The following is a 22,668-nucleotide window of genomic DNA, read 5'->3' as shown; positions in this document are numbered from 1 at the left end:
GGGGCACAACCCGTTCTACTCTCAGCACCTCCTTCTCTTCCCTTCGACACGAGCCACAGAAGCGGAAAGGAGAAAAAAAAAAGAACAGAATCCAACAACAATAACAATAATAAGAAATGTAGCAACTACACCAACAACTTCACAATGAGGCACGGTAGTGATATCAGCAGCAGTTGACCCTGTGCATTCTTCACTCACGCGTAGTAATTGGATAAGAAAAAGCAGGTGGCTGGGTTTTAGATTTCCAAGTGTCGCATCACATTGAAAGATCGGCCTCTCCTGCAACCATAAAGGACGAGATACGAGCGACGTGACGCAATGTGGGTCGTCCATGAGGGCAATTCCAAGGTTGCTCCAGCTCACTCAGTCGGCTCACAACAGAACGCATAGTCTTCTCAGTTAGGACTGTGCCAATCATAATACTCGAGCGACATGCCTTCGTCGCCATAGAGTGCCAAACACTGCGCATCGGCTTGTTGATGGTGCCGTATAGTGCCAACTGTTGTACCAGCTCCATGACGTCGTGCGGGCCCACCACCTCGTACTGAAGGACGGGTACCGACAATACTAAAAGCTTGTTGGCGTCCTCGCTACGCTTCACAATGAAGCCGTGCTGCCGCAGCACATTGCTGTGATGTATTGCCAGGTCCACATCCTGTGGATCCATCGGCACCGGTACAGCAACCACGAGTGGCTGTGGCCTCGCTTTGTACTGGTTCATCAAGCATTCATAGTTAAATTTCTCATCTGCAGCGTGTTGGTCAATCACGAACATGTCGTCCTTAAACGAAGCCATAATAAAGCCATGGTTAAACTGCCCGTGCAGAATCATATCCTTAAAAGAGCCCTTGTTGAGGTGTGTTGCGAGCTCTTCCTCGGTTTGTTCCGTGATCCTAGCAAACGTCCCCCGCTGCTTCCGCTCTTTTTGAACGGGCACAGCAGCATGAATCAATGGCTGCTGCATCAACTCCTTAAGTGGAGGAAATTGCATACTTGTCCGAGGGCCGGCAGGTCGCTGCTGGTTCGTCTCGTCGGTCAAGAACACGGTTGACGCGGTGTCATCCTCATTTTCGTCCTTGCTTTCCAATGACTGAGTAACGGGTTCTGACGAGTCCACAATACGCTCACGCTTCCGTGCACGCGTCATAGGAATGGAATCTCTGTCAGACGCATCATCCGCCAAAGAACCTTGCGAAGAGGCAGAACTACTGCTGTCATTACTGCTAGTGCTTGGGTTCGTGCCCGTCAAGGAACTCGTTGTTTCCGCTATCCGGCTCTGGTAGAGGGAGGAGCACATCTTCGACAGCTCCGCCGTGCTCGAGGCAAGCCCGTCAGGGGACGACAAAGACAATGCGGGTTCAGCACGCTGAAACGTGAACTGAGTGAGTGATGTAGCTGAAACAGGAGTGCGAGTGAGCTTTGTTAACTGGGTAGCCCTCCAGTCGTTTAACTGTGTTTGTTCAATACGTGTGCGCCTGTCCACGTCAATGCTGTCGGTTGATGCCCGGAACTCATGCAATGCCCGCGAACGCACCTCCTCCGCGTGCTTATCTTCTTCCGTCAAAAGGACCTTCCGCTTGTTGGGAGCCAAGTTCACATCATAGAGCACACTGTCACCAGAGGTCAAGTGCAGAAAAATCACAGGGTATAAACGCTGAGCCGCATTTGGCTGGCACTCTGCGTACGCATCGCTGATAGCTTTCGATATCATCGGAAGGTCCACAAGCCTTCCGTCCAGTGCCAACACCTGCAGATCTGCAGAAAATCGTCCACCGTTCCCCTTTGACACAAAGCCAGTGAGGGTGCCAAACGACAAGTTCCACTCCACCCGTCTCATGTCAGCAAGGTAGCGGCCGCCGTACGCCTCTGCCAGTGCGCGGTGGATGTCGTTCGTGCCTGTCAGCGAGACCAGCGTGGATGGTGCGCTCTGTGCGTTCAAGTGGTGCGTCATCAGCAGGCGCACATGTGGATGGGAAAGGGCGTACTGCTTCATGAGTGAGGTGGCAGCGAGGAGCTGTTTCTTCTTCTTCTTGTTAAACTCCCCGTGACGCACAGGTAGAACGCTGAATAGTTTCTCCACCACAACTGTTGTCCCAGGGCTCTTGCGTTCCTGTGTAGCTCGCAAGCTTGTGTGATGTGACCTGCTTTCGTATGCAATAGTTATTGTTGCAGACTGACTTTCCGTTGTCATGGTATGAATGGTTACCTCGCTCAGGTTAGCGAGGCAGTGCAATGCCTCGCCACGAAATCCCAGAGAGTCGCGGACCTGCGCCACGGCTCTGTTGTCTTCCAATTGGTGCTTTGTTGTGGCACGGCACGCGAGCAGAGGCACAACAACACCATCCTTCAAGGTGCCGTCGCTGTTCAGCAGCTCGCCCACTGCCAAGCCACCACCATCGTCATGCACAACGATCTTGTCAAGACCGTAATTATCTATGCGGATCGTGACGGTGTGCGCCCCCGCATCCAAGCTGTTCTCTACCAGCTCCTTTAGAACACTGGAGAGATCCGTAATAACCTGGCCTGCACTCAGCTTCCGTGCGCTTGCTGCATCCAGGCGCGTAATCATCGTCTATACACCTTTTCCCCCTTTTCTCATATAGTAGCTCTATGCAAGAACCTCGCGCCCCAACACTTTTGTTGCTTTCTTGTTGCCATGCAGGCCTGCAACAGTATGCACTGTACTGTTTGCAAACACATGGAATAAGCAGTCGAATACACAGGCGAATAAGAGAAAAAAGAAGGACAGAAGAACTCAATGCATGGCTCTCACAACCACTAAAAAAATGGGGGTAAAAAAGAGTAAGCCTATCTGTTTGGCTTTCCGATCTCCTACGAAGAAGAACGTTAAAATTTTTAGAAAATAAAGACCAAAAACAAAACACTCGAGAAGTATTTCTTGGCGAGACGGCCCTTGGGGTAAAGCCTTTTCTTCTTGACTTGTCTAGTCCATCTGCTGCATGGCCTTCTCGGCGGCGGTCACCTTGCCCTTGCCCTTATCACTCTTCGTGCTGCGGTCCTTGCGCTCAAGGATGGCCTTGCGGTTGTGGTTGAGCTTCAGCTTCGTGATCTCCACGTTGGACGGGTGCACACCAACGGCAACGGTGCTGCCGTTCGCCTTCTCACGGTTCACCTTGTCGATGTGGATCACCCACTTGAGGCGGTAGCACGCCGTCACCTTGCCCTCGCTGCCCTTGAACGCGCCACGCTTCACGCGCACCTCATCGTCCTTGCGCACGGGCATCGCGCGCACGTTGTACTTAGCGCGGAGCTCCTTCGAGAGCGGCGCGCTCATGAGGATGCGGCGCACGTGGCTCGGCGCCTGGAAGTGCGCGCGGCGGGCCTTGCGGCGGCTTCCACACTTGATGCTGGCCATGTGGAAGTCTGCGACACTGCGGCGGACAACCGTTGTGGCGAAAAAATAGGGATGGGCACAAAGGAAGGAAGGAAGGAAGAAGTAGAGAGATGGAGAGAGAGAGAGCGCTACACCATCAGGAGAAATGAAAAGAGACAAACACGGCTTCCAACTGGACGAGCTTCTACGCAAACCGCCACATACCGACGTGTGTGTGTGTGTGTGTGTGTGCCGCCTCCCCCAGAGACACGCACAAACACACGCAGAGAGAAACGGACGTATCGTTCTGCGGAATCCCCAAGGCATAAAAATAAAATTGCCGTTTTGTCCCCTTGCGCAGAAGAGAAAGAGAAGAATTGTTAAACAACCAAGGTAGAAAAAAAGAAAAAAAAAAAAATGAAACATTTTTCCCACAGTCTTATTTACTGTGCTCTACTTCAACATCATGATCATTGGTCTTATATATTCTCTCAGTTCCGTAAGCATTTATTTGCTTCTCAATACCATTTCACCCCTTTTGCCCTCCGCTTTAGTCTCATATACACAATATATGGCTTACAGGCAGACGCGCTTCAGGGGCGCAGTGCCGTTGGCAAACCTGGCGGCCAGTTTGCGGCCCATTGCGGCAGCGTGCTCCGCAGTGATATTGAAACGCTTGTAGAGCTCTTCTGCTGGCGCAGAGGCACCGAAGCCTGTCATGCCAATATGATAGTGCGAGTATTTTTCCCAGCCGTAGTTGACGTACGGCTCAATGGAGAGCACTGGGACGCCGTCAGGGAACACGGACTGCTGGTACTCGAGCGGCTGCCGGTCGAAAAGCTCCTGGCATGGCATCGACACAACCGCCACGCGCAACTCCGAGGCGAGCGCCTCCGCAGTGTCAACAGCGAGCGACACCTCTGAGCCGCTCGCGGCAATGATAAGTTGCGGCTTGTCGGCGGGCTGCAGCACGTATGCGCCCTTTGCGACTCCATCCATTGAAGAGGTCGGCTGCGGCACCGTGTTCTGACGGCTCAGGCAGAAAACTGAGGGGCCTGTTTTGTTCTCGAGCGCCAGTGCCCACGCACCACTTGTCTCCGTCTGGTCACTCGGGCGGAACACCAGCAGATTCGGCATCGCACGCAGGGCCGCCACCAGCTCCACTGGCTGGTGCGTCGGGCCATCTTCACCGAGACCAATGCTATCATGCGTCGCCACCAACAGCACTTGGTGGTGACACAGTGCAGAGAGACGAACGGCCCCCAGTGCGTAGCCGACGAAGTTCAGGAATGTCCCACCGAAGGGAATAAAGCCGCCGTGTGCATGCATTCCGTTCATGAGGGAGCACATGGCATGCTCACGCACGCCAAAGCGGAGGTAGCGGCCCTGTGGGGTGTCCTTTTGGAAGTCCGTCAGCGCCGCTGAACCCGGGCGTGTGAGATTGCTTGGTGTGAGGTCCGCGGAACCACCAACGAGCCCCGGGATAGCGGGCAGAAGCGCCGCAAGGGTGTTTTCACTCGCCTTGCGCGTCGCGACGGACTTGTCGTTAAGAGGCAGACGCGATTTCCAGCCGCTCGGGAGCTCGCCCTTGAGCTGCGCCTCCAGGGCTGCGTGCTCCTTGGGGAACTCCGTGGCGTACTTCTTCATAGCCGCGTTCCACGCCTCGTGAGTCTTTTGGCAAGCAGCGACACGGTGCTTGAAGACGTCGTACACCTCCTGCTCCACATCGAACTTCTTCGCGGGATCACGACCGAAGCGCTGCTTCATCTGCTGAATATCGTCGTCGCCGAGAGGGGCGCCGTGGACCTTTTCGCTACCAGCTGCAAGTGAACCGTAGCCAATAGTCGTGTTGAGCACAATGATCTTTGGCTGCCCCTTCACCGCCTTGCACTCCGTGAAGGCCTTGCGCATCGCAGCGTAGTCGTTGTCGCCGTTGTCGACCATAATGATGTGGAACCCGAGTGCTTCGTATTTTTGCTTCGACTTCTCCGTGAAGGCAAGGTTGGTGCTGCCGTCAATACTGATGTGGTTAGAGTCATACACCAGCACAAACTTCTCCAGTCCGAGGTGACCGGCGAGCGACAGCGACTCCTGCGCGACGCCCTCCATCAGGCAGCCATCGCCGCAGAAGACGTACGTCCAGTGGTCAATGATGTTGTGTCCTGGGCGGTTGTATGTGGCGGCCAACTGCGCCTCCGCGATGGCGAGACCAACGCCCTGGCCGATGCCTTGACCGAGCGGACCAGTCGTCACCTCGATGCCGGGCGTCATGCCACGCTCGGGGTGGCCGGGGACGCAGGAGTCGAGTTGCCGGAACTTCTTCAGCTCGTCCAAGGGAAGGTTGTAGCCAGTGAGGTGCAGCATTGCGTACTGCAGAACACAGCCGTGCCCGTTCGACAACACGAAGCGGTCACGGTCGGCCCACGACGGGTCTTTGCTGTCATATTTGAGCACCTCGGACCACAGAATGTGCGAGATGGGCGCCATACCCATCGGGGTCCCGGGGTGCCCGCTCTTAGCGTTCTGCACCATGTCCGCCGCAAGGCAGCGAATGCAGTTTGCCACCACCTCGTCCTTACTGTTTGCCATGTGAATTGCTTATTGTTTCTTTAAAAAAATCTAGCACAAAGCACCGTGTCGTCACCCCCAACACAACAACAACCAAAAAAAAAACACACAGACACGCGAAAAAGAATGAAGCAAACGTAAAGCGCCACGCCCAGCAGTTGTATGACACACCTTCAGGCATCATGGTAGAAAGGACAAAAAACGACAATAATATAGGTCTGTTTTTTTTTTTGTGATTGAAGTCGAAAATAAACAAAATGAAATGAATATCGTGTGCCTTGCCATGGGGGAGGCTCCTCTGACCTACCGCTTCTTCTTCTCGAGCTTCTTCAGGTAGAANAGAGAGAGAGAGAGAGAGAGAAAGAGAGAAAAGATGAGAGAAATACATGCCAAGTGTGTGTGTGTGTGACACCACAGGAAAATGGACAGGTCTCAAGGTACCCGCCCATCACCTCCGCTGGGAAAAGACTTAACAGAAAACTGAACAAAATGAAATGAATATCGTGTGCCTTGCCATGGGGGAGGCTCCTCTGACCTACCGCTTCTTCTTCTCGAGCTTCTTCAGGTAGAACTGCAGCTCAGCGCCCTCCAGGAGTGCACCGTCGGCGCGTGCAGTCTGACCGGGACGGCTGGTGAGACGGGCGAGCAGGCGGCCCTCCTTGAGCTGGTCGGCCACCGCCTTCTCAATCTTGTGGTGCTGGCGGCGGTACACCCACTTGCGCTTCAGCTCGTTGGAGGCCTTCTTCACGTCGTACTTCTCCGTCATGACGTGCGCGCCCTTCTTGGACTTCTTCTTGTCGGTCGTCTTCTGCGCGGCCTTCTTGCCCCTCGCGGCGTCGATGTCGATGCCGTAGTGCTTGGCGTACCACAGCTTGAAGGGTGCAGCGTCCACGACGACGATGCAGTTCTTCACCAGCGTCTTGGTACGCACCAGCTCGTTCGAGGTGGCGTTGTACACAACGTCCAAGATACGCGCGCGCTGGGCGACAGCCTCAGTGCCCCACGCGAAGTTGCCGGTGTCCAGGCGGAGGCCGCGCAGCTTGAAGTTGCCGCCACGAGCGCGGACGGGACTCACACGGCGCGGGCCAAGCTTCGTGTTTGCCGGGAGGCGGCCGAGCTCAGCCTTCATGCGCTTCCGGTGGATCTTCGTCTTTCCACCGGTGATCTTGCGCTTGTGCAGACGGCTACGAACGATGCCCATGGTTGCTGTATGCCGCGTGAAAGGTAATACAAGTGGTGTGGGAGAAAAGGACGGATAAGCAGTGGTTGCACGCATTCATCGCAGCTATCACGCAGCTGAAAAAGACGTGGCGACGCCTGACCGCATGTAGAGTGACGGAATCTCTTCCCGCCGCCTCCGCAGCAGCAGCAAAGACAAAAAGGAATGAGGCCCAATACGGAAAATAGGCTGTAGAATAAGGAGAGGAATTTTCTGGTGGTGGTGGCGGTGATGACTGATGTGCGGTGCTCTCCACGCCCCACCAGCGGACGTTTCGTAGTTGGCCCTCCGTCCGTGTGTGTGTGTGTGCGTGGCCTGTCACACCCAACAGGCTTGCCGCTCCACGGGCGGGGGGGCAGGCCACAGCGCCAACAGAGGGCTCCACGCACGGAAGTGAGGGGTGCCCGATTTGTGGCATAACGAAGGCTGGGAAACAAAAACAAAGCCAAATGAAATAAAAAAGCAGAGCCAGGCTGTACCACAAGCTTGTACGGTCCAGCCCCGCGAAGACGACCCCCATCGCCAATCTGTTTCCCTTCCGCGTCCACACCCTCTCCTCCCCTCTTACATTCTTCCAGCACTGCAAGTAGGGCGCAGTGGGCTACAGCTGTGGCCCCCGCACCGCTGCCTGTGTGCAGGACAGATATAATTAACAAGGTAAACAGAAATATCGAGCAGGTGGCGTGGGAGTGGAGACGAGAAGGAGCGGCACCTCCTTCCCACCACAACACACATAAGGCGACAGGGTCGCACAAGACCAACAACGATTAGGGGAGGCAAACAACAGCAAAAACAAACACATCAAGTAGAGAACCGTGCTTCCTCCTCGCAGCTTCTTCAGTGTGTCAATCCGTTTATGAAATACCCCTTGCCGTGCCCGCTCCGCCTCTCTTCCTCTTCCTCCCATTGACTCTCTCTCTCACACACACACACACACTCACCCCCGTTGCGCGCGTGGCGTAACACATCCAACACGCTGCTCAGTACACACACGCAGAACGAAAAAGAAAAAGAAAAGAAGGTGATCGCTGAAATGACAAACAGAGCAGCACACACACACACACACACACACACACACATACAGAGAGAGAGAAAGAGAGACAGCAACATCGAAACACCAAAACACAAAACAAACAACAAAAAAAGACAATGCAGCATTCTCACCAAACCCCTTCACCCTCTTATTTTCGTCCTCCGCCCCACTTACCCCCTTGTTTTTGTTTTCGTTTCACCTCCAGTCTCGATTCCCCGTGCTGGTGCGCGTCCACTCGCCCAGCCGGGCGGGCACCAGTGGCGCCACCGCCACGCCCGCCGCCGGAAGCACACTCGACACCACACCACACTGCGACTCCCGCGGGGACAATAGAAGGACTCACATGCCCACACGCCAACAAAAGGAGGCGAAAATAGCATTTTTTCATTTTTTTTCTTCGTTTTTCTTTTGTCTCATTCGTTGCTGTTTCTCCGTCGTTCTCTGCATGTACCACCGAGCCGAGGGAAGTGACGAAAAGAATAGCGGGCCCCACACCGCAGCGGCCCACAACACGCTTACTTATGCCTGTCGTTTCCCTCCCTCATGGCCACCACCACTACCACCCACCACCACTACCACGCACCACCACTACCACCCACCACCACTACCACCGACGTAAACAGTGCCGCTAATTCTTCCCAGCCCTCATCGCGTCTTCTAGAAGTTTTTTTGTTGTCGTTTTCGTGATCTGTTGAGAGGAATACTGTGGAGTTGCAACGACTTTTATTTGTCTGCTTGCTTGCCTCTGTCTCCTTCCCAACATTTAAACCGTTTTCTTCAAGGCCAACAATACTCGTTTGTTTTTGTTTTTTTTTTGGCTTTTTTTTTCCTTTGCACATTCTCTCTTGGCTGCTTTTCTATCCTTATAGCAGTTAATGGAGGAGGTGTCTCACTCCCCTCCCCCGTGCTGGGAGTTGCTCTCGGAGGAGAGCACCTCGACGGGGACGTTGCTATCCTGCAGTGGCGTTTGCGGCTCATCCTTCTGGGCCCTGCTCGTCAGCGACCGCCAGCTCTCAATGAACTGCTGCAGTCGCAGTGGCAGCAGCTGTCCTTGGCGGTTGGGGTACGACTCCTTGAAGCCACTGCGCAGGATCCAGTCGCGGCAGCTCTGCTTGAGTGTCTTTGGGCCAAGGTCGAGCTCCGCTGTGTCGCTCATAAACTCACCGCGGAAACGGCCGCCAAATACCACCATGGTGTTTTTGCAGACAACAGCAACGTGGCATTCTCGCCTGGAGGGACACTTGTCGTCCGGCTCATGCATCATCTCGAGTGTGTTGGAGTCCACCGAATACATGAAGAGATCATTGAGCTTCTTCTTACCATTCCACCCACCGAACACCACTACTCTGCCGTGGTGCACCACGACACTGTTTCGCGCACGCCCGAAGAGTGAGCCATTGTTGGGTGACTCAATCTTACGCCAGATGCCGGTGTCGTAGTTGTACGCGTACATGTCCTCGCAGCACTCTCCCCCCGCATTGCGCCCACCAAACATGATCATATTCCGCCCACACGTGAAGGCGGCGTGAGCGGAGCGCGCCACAGGTTTATTCCCATGCTGTGGACACTCTTCCCACGTATTTCGCGTGAAGTCAAAGGCGAATAAGTCGCTCAGGCGCCTGTTGCTGTTCCGCCCGCCACATTTACCGGCAAAGATGTACATTTTCTTTTCGAACAGCACTGCGCTATGACAATATCGCGTCGTTGGCGGCGGACTATTAGCGGTGATGGGCTGACATCTACCGTCCTCACTAATGGAAAACAACTTGTTGAAGCGCCCACGGCCATTACAGCCGCCAAAGACATATATTTGTCCCTCGTAGTACACGGCGGAGTGGAAGGCCCTGGAGGACTGCACCTGCCCCGTCATTTCGATCGCCGTCCATCTTTTCGTCTCCACATCGAATACGTAGAAGTCATCCAGGTAGTTGGAGATACTCTCGTTCTTGTCGTTGACGCCGCCGTAGAGAAACACCTTTGTCTCCACAGCGTTGGCGCACAGGGTGTGGCCTATGCGTCCCGGTGGGACGCCACCCGTGCACCGCACACTGCGCCAGCGAGAAGCGGTGTGACACAACGACATGTCTCGGGGGGTCGGAGCGGAAGAAAAGAGAGATCAGCAAACCACAGAAGCTTTATTAAGCTATCCACTACTGTTTTTTTTTCTTTCTTTTCTATTGCGAATACTCTTTAGCAGAAATAAGACGACGGGTACGCTGACGCCTCGGACCTTTCTTTAGTAAAAAAAAGAAGAGCTTGTTAAATTGCTTCCCCTTCTTGACAGTAATAGCAACGACGGGAAGACGGATGGAGGGGGGGGGCACAAAGAACAGAAAAAAAGAAAAAAAGAGCGCGACTATGCATTCATGCTAATTGTAGTGGTATCAGAAGCAACAGCACACCACCATCAACCGGGGCGGCCAGACAACATGAGTAGAACCACGCATCTTTCACCCACACAGAAAACGGCCCTCCCTCCGCGTCCGCTCAACTCTCGTCGCGCGGCCGTCGTCGTGCGGCGCGACGCACACGCTGCGCGGCGGCACCGTCGCCTGTTAGGGAGGGCAACTCCCGGTGCTGCGCGCCTCTCACAAATTCCGGCACGTACTCCACCTCACCATCGCTGTCATTGCTATCATTGCTGTGGGGCTCCGAACCGTCATTGGGCCCCACGCCGGCGCGCAGGTCCGGTTCACGCTTCACCTGGACGTGTGCTGACGTGCTCGGGGCCGCCGCCGCTGCCGCTGCCGTCGCCACCGCTGCTGCTGCTGCTGCCTCCTTCACTTCATGCATCCCCTCTGCAGTGAATGACCAGAACACCTCCCACGCTTCCCGCAGCTGCTGCACCTGTTCCTGTGTCGCTGGGGGATCAACGGTCTGCACGTCGTCGTTATCGCCATTCAGGTTCATCGCGTTCGTCAGTTCCGTTCCGCTGCGCAGCTGCACCACAAACGACTTGATGCTTCGAAAGAGGTGTGGCGGCAGCACCCCCTCCCACGTGCGGATCATTGCATCGCACCACAGTGCCCCGCTGCCCATTGTGGACACGACGCCGACGAGATGCCACGGCATCTGCTGCACCACGTAGTCGTGCAGCCGTGGTGCTATCAGGGGCACAAACACGTGCGGTGCGTGCTTCACAAGGGAGTCGAGAAGGTACCACAGAGCCTTATTCTCATCCGACTCCAGCTCCTGCTGGCGAACAAGTGCCTTCCGCAGAGCCGACCATGTGTCCGTGGCCCGCGGCAAGTGGCGAAGGGCTATCTGCGTCAAGGCCTCTACGCGCGATCTTGAAGGGTTACACGACTCCAACATCACAGCGAATAGCTCCTCATTATATTCTGGCGGGGCGTACGCCGCCATCGCTCCACCACCCCTCCACACACACACACACACACACACACACACCACTATTCTTTCAGAGCAACCCCCGATTGAGATCGAGATAGAAAAGGAGAGAGAGAGAGACAAGACGTCAAAGTACGCCACCTTTGCTGCTGCATCCCCATATAATCAACAATAATACACAGCTACGCACATGAGTCCCCTTTCCCAACTGTTGCCTCTCTCAGCATCTCGGGTCTCCTCCCTGGAGAATGGGCGGGCGCACTCCTTTAGCGAGTGACCGGTACACTGGATGGTGGTAGTACACGAACCACAGCCACCGCAGGGCGGCCTCCGAGTGCTGCTGGAGGCCAACAGATTGTTTGCCAACCTCCACATCGGGGCCAACATCGACCACATCGAGTGGTGGTCGCGTTGCGACCGCAATCATCGTCAGACCACAACCGGTAAGGAAAGACAACGTGACCCGCGCATTTGTCGCCTGAAACAGCCTACGGTTATTCCGCGCCAGCCTTTCCTTTTCCACCTCGGGAAGGTACCACCGCATCAGTGCGAGGGCCCGCGTGAAAACAATACTACCCCGAGGAGAAGCGCCAAAGTACAAACGCGGCGCCTTCCAGAGCATCAGGTACAGACCGCTCATGAAAAGACACGGGCTGATGACAAGCTCCATGCTGCGTCGTCCCTTATTATGCACCTGCTGCGGGAACTGTGTGTCAACAGAGTACTTCGCCTGCTGCTCAATGGAGGAAAGCTCGACAATCAGGGATTTCACGTCCCGGGCCGAGAGAGTCTTCGGGGGATTCACAAGGTCATCGACAAGCCCCTCCTCTCGCAGCGTGTAGCCCAATATAGGACTCGGCGGCAGTGAACGCCAACTCGGTGTTTCCTTCGTCTCTTCGCTCCTGTTGGAAGAAATACCGGCACCGATATTTACTTTCTCAGCCATCTTTGCCTGGGTTGCAACAGCAACAGGACCACTGACAGCTGCCAACTCTCCCCTCTTCGCTTCCTCCTCCCCCTCCTTGAACAGACGCACTCCAGATAGTCGCAGGATGGAGCTATCAGTGCTGGATGCCTTTTTTACGGCGGCGTGCGAAGGAGCGAATATTGCTGCCATGGCCGCCTCCGCCTCCTGCTGCTTGGCTGCAGCCTCCTCGGCCTCGCGGCGCCACTGCCACCACGGCATACGCCCCGCAGAGCCTCTCCGCTCCTCTCCAGTCACCTATTGTCATCGAAACAGTGCATTCATCCCCCACAGAAAACAAGGAAAACAAGCGAGAAAAAAAGAAAGAAAGAAAGAACAACACGGCTGCGCCAAAGCACCAAATGAAAGGTGATATGCGTGTGTGACACGCAACTGATCAGAGGCAATTTTGCAAAGAAGAAACATTATGGTTCTATATATATTTTTATATTTATATATATATATATATTCCGCCTCACTCCGCATTGAACGTTTGCTATCAAAAGAAAAAAAACCCATTCGAACCAAAAAAAAGATGTGGGGAAGGAGAGCCAATTTTCACGTGTACGACTCTAAGATAGTGTACCGTTTGTGCCTGTATGGGTAGACGAGTAAACCTCTCGTGAAGGGCTTTGCCCGTGGGCGCCGCACTCATGCTTCCGTTTTCGTTTGTTTTTTCCCTTTCGTTGTGTTGCTTTAAAGAGCGCATGCAAATGCGCGCGCTACAGTGCCGAAGATAACAGTTGGGTTAGGCGTAGGGTGGGTGGGGGGAGCGAAGAACTTGACCAACAACTGCAGTCATCTACGCATGCAAGTACTCTTCCCAACCATTTTCTTGTTTACTTTAGGAATTGATAGTACTCAATACCGATGTCCTGGAAGGCCATGTCATTGCGGCTGCCGACGTGGCCCACGACAAACTCCTTGTGGCGCCTATCCGCGGCGAGGTCCTCCTTGAGAGATCCCTTGTGCAACCCCTCGTACTGCTCCTTTGTGAGATTCAGTGGATTCTTTAGCGACTCCGCAATGTTCACCTTCGACGCAGCCTCTTCCCATCCCTTCACAGGCACCATCGGGATGGACTCGCTTGCGTCACCGGAACCATAACCGACCATCACCATGGGGTGACCTGTAATATCGAGCTTCTTGTTATACGCTTCTTCGAAACCGGCGGCAACCCAGCACGGGAGAGACGCGGTGTACAGGTTACCAAAGTTCGCCATTGCCGGGCTTCCAAGGCTCATCTTCTCACTGAGAAGCGTAGAGAATTCCTTGTCGGCACGGAGCGCCTTGGCAACCTTATTTGTAGCAACAAATATATCCTTTGGTTCGTTACCTGCTTCGATCATGCCAAAGTAGTCAGGAACCACAGCGAGTTCTTTCTGCATCACAGCCGGTTCAACTTTCGCCTTTGCACAGAGAGCTTCGAAATACTTCTTGTGCCCCTCCGATGAGGCGCGGGCAAGCCCACGGGCGTAGAGGAAAGACATGGCCTGAATCGGCATCATGTTATACGGACGGTGGAAGAAGAGTGCCGAGACAGAGCTGTAGTACTCTCCCGGGCTCTGCTGCAGCTTCTCCAACATGTTCTCCACAGCCATCGTCACCTCATCCAAGTACACCATCGTGCTGTAGGGTCCAGAAAACACAGGGAAATCAGGAATTTTGCCGTGCTCCGTGTTACTGCCGTACTCCTTGATGAAGTGACGCTTAAATGGCTTCCGAAAGTCAGGGCCACGGTAGTCAGATGCCGAGCCGGAGCATCTGGTGTTGAGTTCCGCCAGGCGCGGCGTCTTCTCCACGAGCATCGCAACAGAGCCGGCACCCTGTGTCTGCTCTCCAGTGGAGCCCAAGGCGTACTCGGCGATGTCAGATGCAACGACGATAGCCACCTTGTCGCCGCCGTCAATCTCCGAGTAGCGGGCGGCACTCTTGAGGGCGTACACCCCACCAAGACAGGCGTGCTTAAATTCCGGAACTTCACAGTGACGCGATATACAGGGCATGCCGAGTTCCTTCAGCGCCTTGTCAACCATTCCACGCACGATAATGGAGCCAGCAGAGTTATCGGTACTGCTCTCCGTTCCGAGCCCGAGGAAGCCAATACGGGTAGGGTCGATGTTGTAGTTGAGGATGAGACGCAGTGCCGCAGAAGCGGCCATAGTGTACGCATTCTCGTTGTGGCTTGGTATACGGAAGGACTCGCCAACGACGCTTGATACCTTCTTCCAGTCATTCCCTGTCCACTCGCACCAGTCCTTGAGGGCAACGCGGCATGGTGGAGTGTACACCGCCATTCCACTGATCCCCGCGAGTGTGGCTACAGTTCGGCGCATGGCTTTAGATGTGCAATTAGAGTTGATTCGAGTATCTCTTTTTTTCTCTTGTGTGTTCTGCAGTGAGGAGCCAATAAATGAAAGGAACACCCGAAAAAAAAAAGGATCAGGAACCCCCCAAAAGATGAACAGCAACAACAACAACAATAAAAAAAGAACACACCACAGATAGCATACAACAAGCAAGGGGAACAATGAAAACAGTGTATGTGAGTGGGTGACGGGTAATGCCGGCACCAAATGCAGCAACAACAAAAAATAACAATATACGAGATGGGACCAAAGCACAGCTGATGGGGGGCCGCCTCCGCCAGAACCGCGGCGGCGGTACGCGACACCTCGAACATTTAAAAAGCAAATGAAGCCGCATACAAAATGAAAGAGCACACAGGCATACATGGACCAGGAGGAACAGAAAAAAAAACACGCCTAGAATGACAGTATTCACTCTCTCCCATTCGCCCACCTACGCCACGCAGACTTGTTACAGTTCATCTCTTTTCCAAAAACCAGTCGCATTGAATGGCGACCTTACTACCTTGTCTTTTCTGCGCTCCAGCACACGGCGCACAACGTACTTGCACCACGGCGAGGTGTCGGAGGTCTCTGGCAGCTGCGCGAACGGTGGCACACCCTCACCGCCATCGACGAGAACAGAGGAGGGCTGCGAGAAGCAATATCGCACAATTTGTTTCAGGTATTTCAGCATTTCCAGACTACGCGCGACAGGACCACTCACATAACTTCTGTGGGCAGTTTTTTCTTTTGACGAGCCGAGGATAAAGACCTCCACAGACTCCAGTTCTTGCGCGATAGCTTCCCAGTCCTCCGGGTAGAAGTAGCGGTCCGGCGCACCCTCAACGTATACGTAGTACAGCGCTCCAACAAGGTGCAGCATCGCCAAGGCCCGTACATCCTTCTGCATGGAGGAATCAATAACTTGTGCATAAAAAGCAGCGAGTGCGCTATCCAGTTCGTGCAAAATAAGCTTCATTGTGACGTCGGGGAACTCGCGGGGGAGGCTACGGCGTTCTTCCACCGCCGCCTTACCAAACCTCATACTTCGAGCTGCACGCATATCTCGCTTCATAAATTTTTCAAAGAGGAGACTACCGAGCTCCACGCGGATGATAGAGGCGGCGGCAAAATGGCACAACTTGGCTGCTCTGTCCGTGAGCTGCTCTCTTCCCTCCTCCATGATGTTCTTGAACGATATCCCAGGCGCCCCTGTCACCCTACGCACCTTTTTGTAGTCCTCCTCAAATTGTGCAATGACATACCTCCAGCCATCCTGCAGGATGGAGAGACAGTTGAGGCATACTGCGACTTCCTCCAACGGTGTGGCTTGCGTTGCCGTCTTCTCGCCATACTCCAATAGTGCTTTATACTTTTCGATATAGCTGTGGTGCGTGGCTTCCGCGCCAACGTGTTTGGTGGGGGACACAAATCGGCCTCGGAAGCAACGGGCGACGCCATTTAACACAGTTGCAATGTGCGACGTGCGCCTCCGGACCAATTCTTCCGGCTGTGGAACCAGTGGCGATGGCATAGGCACCGTCATTTCCTCCTTAACGCTATTCATCAGATTCACAGCCTCACGCAACAGAGAACAATCGCCGTTTAGAATGTTTGTAACAGCCTGCAACTTCTGCCTCATCCGTTCCCACACGGCAGAATCGTATCGCTCTATCAATGGTACAAGCCAAGAAAAACAGTGGCGTGCACCGAAGACGAGCACGCGGCTCATCTCCGCATCACCCTCCACACCGGGGGGCGCGTACTTCACCAGAAATATGACCAAGGCGTGGACCCCCTCAACAAAGTCATACGGGATCTCACGGTTGGTGTTAGACCTTCTCCAGTACTCTGCAATTACGTGCGACGCCACAGCCGCAACGCCGGGCACAACAAAGACAGCAGCGTGCTCTATGCTGTGTGAAAGCATCCTGCAAAACGTCCGCACCCGCTTGTCCACATCACCCAATTCCTCCAGCAGCTGCTCTGGTGTTCCGGCAGGTCCAACTCTATACTTTGCATCACTGTAGTTGCGCAAGACACCAGACGTAGTGAACATCATAAGTAAGGTTAAGAGGAAGTCGTTCACGGAGCTTGTCGGTGGCAGCAAGTCTCCACCCTCTACTCGAACGTAAGCGGAGAGAAACTCCGGTGGCAAAGAGAGACACGACTCAAAGAACAGAGCGGAGACTCCAAGAAAAGCGCTATCCGATCTAACGGCACCAAGCAGAGTCATGGATGTGGAGCACATCTCGAATGTTTCCTGCAGGATGTACAGTTTCCACTTTGTCTCGGGTGTGAGTGATTTCTTGCCGAGTGACTGTGCCGATTCTGAGAGTGCGCTCACCGCCGACGTAACCCCTTTGAGGAAGGCATGCTGCCTCTTAATTGCAAATCCTTCTTCTGCTGAGAGGAGACGTGCATGGAGGTGGCAGAATGGGTCGAGGCTGCTGCAGATGTTAAGTTTGCTACGTAGCGCAGCAAGGGTGTTGCGCACCTGTTCCTCCTGCAGCATTGTCCCGTCGGCGTGGTGCCTGTCAAACTTGTAAAGCGGGCACAACGCCCCCGCGTAGAGAAAGGCGCGTAGTGCCAATGGGTATTCAGTTTGCTCGGGCACATCAGGGTGCCCACTGCAGGCGCGTAGAATCTTTTGCATTCGCCCCACAAATCCCTTGTCTGTGCTTGACCTAATGAGACGCCGAACAGTGGGAACACTAATATACGTCACCGCAACGTGTTCTTCATTTGCCCCTTGAGCAAGATTGCACAGGCTGCGCTGGTGCTGCTCGTCGCTGATTTCAAAAACCTTCTGAAATCCACAACGCACCTCCTCTTCATACCGTGTGTGGTCTGCATCACGGAGAAGGTCAACACTGAGCAACAGGTGCTCGTAAACCAACAGCACGTACTCATCATTGTCATCAAGTTCGGTGAGTATATCATTACAGATAAGAGGACAAAATTCAATCAATGGAGGTTCTGGAGACCGCATCGGGTCGTATGGAAGAAACCCGTCTTTTGAGACGTATGGAGCAATGTACTCGGCGAGTGTGCACTCCTGTGTGCCCTCAATTGGCAACGGTTCTCGACGCTGAACACCACCCACACTCGTTGCTACTCTCTTGCTGCAATAACACATCTCTTGGACTCCCTGTGTGGTGCTGTTGGTCTCACCGACATCCATGTTTTTCTCGGTAAAAGCCTCCGTTGATGGGTCTCGGGAGACACCGTGCTGCACGCCTCGAAGCAGATTCTCTAAGAAGCTGGTGAAGCCTTTTAAAGATATGTGCTTCTTGTTGTTACGGATGCTATTGTTGACGACACAACTTCCGTCATTAGGGTAGTTGTTATTGTGCTTGCCTTCCACTACTTTCAGTGCAATTGAAGGACTCTGCAGTCTTATTTCCATCGGTTTCGCCGGGTTTGCGCTAGCGTAAAGGGGGAGCGGGCTCGACGTACGGGTCAGGTCAAGTTCCGAGACGGAATTCACCCCAGGTGGCAAGACAATTGTTATATACGGTGGGGGGTTCTGCAGGGCGTAGACCAGCAACTCATCACGCTCATTCTGTAACTTCTCTATCTGTTGGACGTACTGGCTAGGCGACGACATGAGGCCTTTAAATACTACTGGGCGTGTGCAATCCAGCAGCAGCAGCAGCAGCAGCAGGAGCAGGAGAAGGGGGAAAGAAAGGAAGAGGGACTATTACCGACGCAAAGCTGACGTGGACGCGAAAAAGAGACATACCACACAAGAATACACAGGGCAGAAGACAACAGGGAAGGGCGGAGACTCAATAGTGTCTACAGGGCAACAAACGCACACAGACACACACACACATAGAACTTCTTGTGTAACACGACAGAATGAATCGTTGTGGCGCACAAGACCAAATACAGAAAATAACAGCAACGCAGCGGGTTCCTGGGTCTGGGCGATACTGCGCAGATCGTGACGGTTCCTGTTTCGTTCTTTTTTTTTTTACCAGAAAGAGAACCCCGCACTGCCCATGCACATTCTTCTTCATCAGTTCTTTTCCTTATCCTCTGCTTGTCTTCTTGTTTGCCCTTTCGGTTTTTTCTTCCTTCATCTTACGCTCTAGCAGCATACACACTTTGCTTGTCTCATCCCACACATACTGAGGTGAACTCTCTTGACTTCTTCTCCGTTACTGCCGGAGTCAGCACGCCATCACGACGCGTTTGGCTTCGCGTCTTTATACGCGAGGAGGACTTCGCAGCGGTACGCCTCCTTGTTGTACCAAAGCCCCGCAGCGCGGTTGTTGAGAGGCGAATGATTGTTCGGGTTATCGAGGAGGCTCTGGATGGACAGGAGGATCTTTGACACGGTGTAGACAGCGCTCCACTTCTCCTTGAGGATGTCAAGGCAGATCCCACCGTGTGCGTCAACGTTCGGATGGAAGCACGGCGTGAGAAATCGCACGACTGGCGCCTCGAACGGGTAGTTCGCCGAGAAGATGAGGGAGAGCTGGAACTCGAGGCCCTCATAGACGGTATTGGGCACGCCCTGCACGGTGCCGATCCAGTGGAAGAGATTGTCGTTCTGCGGGAAGGCAGAAATGCCCTCAGCCCCGCCCATCATGAGCTCCATGAACTCCTTCTGCAGTCGGGAGGACGCACTGCAGTTGGATTGCACCGAGGCCATCCTTTTCTTCTTCTCCACCCACGCTGCCTGCTGTTCCCACCTAGTTAATATATTGTGTGTGCATACGTGGAGCCACGCGCAAGGGGAGAGAAGCGAGGGTACACACACGCAGTAAAGTTATGAACAGACAACACAGCAGCCCCATTGCCCACCCGCACATGCACACAATATCATGCACCACCCGCAGCCATTCTTACCCCCAGCGATATGGAAACAATGATGATCACTGTAGAAGCCGCACCGCGGGGAGCCACGAACGACCAAGCCAGAGCGAGAATGCCTTTTCATTGTTCTTCTGCGATGTCACCGCTTCCGCATCTGTGCGAGTCTCGCCGGTATCGTCGAAGTACTTCGTCCCCGTGAAAAACGCCACCGCTTCCCGCGACAAGTAGTCCACGTACGGCTTCCCAAGCACCACCTCCTGGGTGACACTTCGCCGCTCCACGTCGTAGCGGGCGAGCGCTCTGTTCACGGGCACCACCGCTGGCCAATCGGTGGGGTAAAACATAGCACGCACGTGGTGCAACAGCCGCGCCATCACCGACACGCGCATCGGGTCGAGCCCCACGTAGACGTCGTCGAAGGGAATGACGCATTTCCTTCCATCGCCGTCCTCCTGCAGCAGAGGGTGGCTCTTAAGAGGTGCCTCCATACAGACCGTCGGGCATTCGAAGGGGTATTTCGGCGGCAGTCGCACAAAGAACGTGAAGGCCCCACGGTACCACGGCGACGGGAAGTTGCGCACGAAAACCAAACCGCGCCACCAGCTGCTTTGCCCCCAGCAGTCGCCCTGGGGCGGCACCAGCAGAACGTCGTCGAATTCTCCGCACTGCACGACGAGGGCGTACTCTCTGCGCAGGTAGAGCGTGCGGTGCAGGGTGTCACGGGCAGCAGTGGACGCCGCGTCATCATGTGACCCCATTCGCGGGACAGCAGCAGTAGCACGAGGGATACGGCGCGACAAGCGTTCAGCGGTCTTAGCGAAGCAACAACAACAAGAACAATTCACGGGGTGTTGGAGAATGGAAACAACAACAAAAAGAAACGTGTATAATTAAATGCATATAAACACACATGCACATACATATATGCATACAGACAGGGAGAGAGAGTGAGAGTGAGGACACTCAGCGGTTGGTGGATTCAAGGCGCAATGCAGACACCCAGCTCCACTTGGACAACTCTGACATCGCTCGCATCTGCCGTTGCAGAGGCAAAACAACCCCATTTTACACACACACACACACACACACTATACGAAACAGGCTTGCGCGGGGAAGGCCTCTGAGCCAAGCCTCCACTCAAGTTGAAAGGGGAATATGAATGTGGACCAAACCACCATAAGGAAGGGGTTTGTGTTTACGCAACGAAATCTACAGTGGGACAAAAACAAAAAGGAGCCATGTTATATAACTTCAACTGCAGCTCATGCAAGAGACTCTTTCTTTTTTCCTCTTGGCAAGCGAGGGGTTCGGCGTTTTGAGCAAAATGGCAGAGACGTAGTGCACCTTATCATCCACGTCATTCGATAAATTGTTGTAGGCGCTAACGGACATGTCCCACGCAATGGCCTCCGCCTCACCGTCAGACACGATCTCCACCGTCGGGATTGCCTCCAACTCCCGCGCATCTGGCACTCCCTCCTGCCACTCAAGGATCATTTGGCTCTGCGGCGCGCGCCCAATCATGGACCGTTCCCCCGACAGCCCGCCGCTGTCGTTATCGTCATCGTCATCAAAGAACGCGTAGCGCGAGACCACTGGAGAAGGGAGAGAGGGACGTGGGATGCATGCAGGCGCCGAGGGACTAATTCCCATGGGCAACCCAGATGTGGTAGACCTTTTTGTTTCGTTTTATTATTGTTATTATTGAGGAGGAAGATGGGAAATGTGGAAGTGACACAACAGAAGGGAGAGATAAACAGTGGATACCAAGTGCGGGATGACAGCGCAGTGCACAGTAATAAAGCTCCCTCTTCCATCTGAAAAGGCAGGCTGTGTGATTCATGAAACAGGTGCCTCTTCTTGCGTCCACGGGGCCAATTCCCAACTGGTTCTACACTATATATAAATACAGTAGCCATGGGCCAAGTCCCATTGATACACTGACTTCGCAAGGCGCGGCACGCTAAGCGAAAGAAATTAGCACCCCCTCCCCCTTCCCCTCCCCCCACCTCCAGCATCAACAACAGCAGCATTGTCAACAACTACTAAAAGTAGATGACCCCCTTGCTGACCATATCCCACTCCCCCATCTCCACTCTTTCTCTCTCTATATATTTATGTATGTTTTCTTTTGCTTCACTCACCACCCAACTTCAGTCGCCGCCGCTGCTCCTCCTCTTCACGCTCTCGCTCACGGGNTCTGTCACCAAATATATCAAAGTTCGGCGGCTGCTTTGGCGCAGCGTACTCTTCGTGGTTGTCGTCGCATTCGATAAGTACTCCTGGGCAGCGCATCTCTCGTGTGCACTGCGCGGGACTCGTGAAGCCCCAGACTGCGACGCCGATCTTCCGCGTGTGCCAGCGGCGTTTGTATGTGTCAGAGAAGAGATCGTAGCGCGGAAGCACCAATGATACACCAGAGACCCACGGGCTGATGCTCTCTTGCACGTAATTCAGCAACCAGTCCAGCACGGCAGGACAAAGCCGCACATACCAGGGCACGTCCACAATACCCGAGCTAATCCACGAGCGCAGGGCACGGCCTGAATGGATCTGCCCCACCGCCACGTGACGATCACGCTGCCGCACGTAGTACAGCACCCACGGGCTGAAGGCAATGACAGTAGTTTTCTCATACATGTAGTCAGGATAGCGGCGGTAGAGGTCAAGCACCTTGTCCGCGCAAAGCCGGGAACGCCGCATTTCCTTGATCTCAATGAGCATCTTAAGATTATTCTCCCGGCAGAAGAGCAATGACTCTTCCAACGTCAGCAGACGTATCTGCCCCGTCGGGTCCGCTAAAAAAGGAAACTCCTTGAGCTCCAGGAGTGTCAGATCATCAATGCGCTTCGTCGCCGCCACGCCCTTGAGGTGGCCGTTGCACGTGGCGTCGTGGAACACGGCGAGCTCGTTGTCCTTTGTTAGGCGCACATCGACCTCGATGCCGGCTGCCCCGCGCGAGAGGGCGTACTTGAAGGCGTCCAACGTGTTCTCCGGCACCCCGGGGACGCCACGGCAGCCGCG

The 22,668-nt window shown here is 54.3% G+C and overlaps 13 protein-coding genes across 13 annotated transcripts; all 13 read right to left on the bottom strand.

Annotated features, from left to right (window-relative positions):
• Positions 1-256: 256 nt before the first annotated feature.
• DQ04_00831120 (mismatch repair protein PMS1) lies at positions 257-2,569 on the bottom strand (the record flags this gene model as incomplete). The annotated part of the gene is made up of 1 exon (XM_009309785.1): positions 257-2,569. One exon carries the CDS (start codon positions 2,567-2,569, stop codon positions 257-259), a length of 2,313 nt encoding a protein of 770 aa, XP_009308060.1.
• Positions 2,570-2,944: 375 nt separating this feature from the next.
• DQ04_00831110 (60S ribosomal protein L26) lies at positions 2,945-3,376 on the bottom strand (the record flags this gene model as incomplete). Its single annotated transcript, XM_009309784.1, has 1 exon — positions 2,945-3,376. One exon carries the CDS (start codon positions 3,374-3,376, stop codon positions 2,945-2,947), a length of 432 nt encoding a protein of 143 aa, XP_009308059.1.
• Positions 3,377-3,910: 534 nt separating this feature from the next.
• DQ04_00831100 (putative transketolase) lies at positions 3,911-5,923 on the bottom strand (the record flags this gene model as incomplete). The annotated part of the gene is made up of 1 exon (XM_009309783.1): positions 3,911-5,923. One exon carries the CDS (start codon positions 5,921-5,923, stop codon positions 3,911-3,913), a length of 2,013 nt encoding a protein of 670 aa, XP_009308058.1.
• A 514-nt stretch (positions 5,924-6,437) lies between these two features.
• DQ04_00831090 (40S ribosomal protein S8) lies at positions 6,438-7,103 on the bottom strand (the record flags this gene model as incomplete). The annotated part of the gene is made up of 1 exon (XM_009309782.1): positions 6,438-7,103. One exon carries the CDS (start codon positions 7,101-7,103, stop codon positions 6,438-6,440), a length of 666 nt encoding a protein of 221 aa, XP_009308057.1.
• Positions 7,104-9,043: 1,940 nt separating this feature from the next.
• On the bottom strand, positions 9,044-10,237 carry DQ04_00831080 (Kelchcontaining protein; the record flags this gene model as incomplete). The annotated part of the gene is made up of 1 exon (XM_009309781.1): positions 9,044-10,237. The coding sequence occupies one exon, from the start codon at positions 10,235-10,237 to the stop codon at positions 9,044-9,046; it is 1,194 nt and encodes a 397-aa protein (XP_009308056.1).
• Positions 10,238-10,641: 404 nt separating this feature from the next.
• On the bottom strand, positions 10,642-11,517 carry DQ04_00831070 (hypothetical protein; the record flags this gene model as incomplete). Its single annotated transcript, XM_009309780.1, has 1 exon — positions 10,642-11,517. The coding sequence occupies one exon, from the start codon at positions 11,515-11,517 to the stop codon at positions 10,642-10,644; it is 876 nt and encodes a 291-aa protein (XP_009308055.1).
• A 205-nt stretch (positions 11,518-11,722) lies between these two features.
• Positions 11,723-12,688, bottom strand: DQ04_00831060 (hypothetical protein; the record flags this gene model as incomplete). The annotated part of the gene is made up of 1 exon (XM_009309779.1): positions 11,723-12,688. The coding sequence occupies one exon, from the start codon at positions 12,686-12,688 to the stop codon at positions 11,723-11,725; it is 966 nt and encodes a 321-aa protein (XP_009308054.1).
• Positions 12,689-13,305: 617 nt separating this feature from the next.
• DQ04_00831050 (hydroxymethylglutaryl-CoA synthase) lies at positions 13,306-14,802 on the bottom strand (the record flags this gene model as incomplete). Its single annotated transcript, XM_009309778.1, has 1 exon — positions 13,306-14,802. One exon carries the CDS (start codon positions 14,800-14,802, stop codon positions 13,306-13,308), a length of 1,497 nt encoding a protein of 498 aa, XP_009308053.1.
• A 484-nt stretch (positions 14,803-15,286) lies between these two features.
• On the bottom strand, positions 15,287-18,427 carry DQ04_00831040 (hypothetical protein; the record flags this gene model as incomplete). Its single annotated transcript, XM_009309777.1, has 1 exon — positions 15,287-18,427. The coding sequence occupies one exon, from the start codon at positions 18,425-18,427 to the stop codon at positions 15,287-15,289; it is 3,141 nt and encodes a 1,046-aa protein (XP_009308052.1).
• A 579-nt stretch (positions 18,428-19,006) lies between these two features.
• On the bottom strand, positions 19,007-19,480 carry DQ04_00831030 (ubiquitin-conjugating enzyme E2; the record flags this gene model as incomplete). Its single annotated transcript, XM_009309776.1, has 1 exon — positions 19,007-19,480. One exon carries the CDS (start codon positions 19,478-19,480, stop codon positions 19,007-19,009), a length of 474 nt encoding a protein of 157 aa, XP_009308051.1.
• A 223-nt stretch (positions 19,481-19,703) lies between these two features.
• DQ04_00831020 (hypothetical protein) lies at positions 19,704-20,402 on the bottom strand (the record flags this gene model as incomplete). Its single annotated transcript, XM_009309775.1, has 1 exon — positions 19,704-20,402. One exon carries the CDS (start codon positions 20,400-20,402, stop codon positions 19,704-19,706), a length of 699 nt encoding a protein of 232 aa, XP_009308050.1.
• A 493-nt stretch (positions 20,403-20,895) lies between these two features.
• Positions 20,896-21,297, bottom strand: DQ04_00831010 (hypothetical protein; the record flags this gene model as incomplete). The annotated part of the gene is made up of 1 exon (XM_009309774.1): positions 20,896-21,297. One exon carries the CDS (start codon positions 21,295-21,297, stop codon positions 20,896-20,898), a length of 402 nt encoding a protein of 133 aa, XP_009308049.1.
• Positions 21,298-21,780: 483 nt separating this feature from the next.
• Positions 21,781-22,368, bottom strand: DQ04_00831000 (glycerophosphoryl diester phosphodiesterase; the record flags this gene model as incomplete). Its single annotated transcript, XM_009309773.1, has 1 exon — positions 21,781-22,368. The coding sequence occupies one exon, from the start codon at positions 22,366-22,368 to the stop codon at positions 21,781-21,783; it is 588 nt and encodes a 195-aa protein (XP_009308048.1).
• Between the last annotated feature and the right edge of the window lie 300 nt (positions 22,369-22,668).

This window comes from Trypanosoma grayi (genome assembly GCF_000691245.1).
Source record: "Trypanosoma grayi strain ANR4 Tgr_83_V1, whole genome shotgun sequence".
Taxonomy (NCBI): domain Eukaryota; phylum Euglenozoa; class Kinetoplastea; order Trypanosomatida; family Trypanosomatidae; genus Trypanosoma; species Trypanosoma grayi.
Note: the sequence above shows the minus strand (reverse complement) of the source record. Positions and strands in the feature narration are given on the sequence as shown.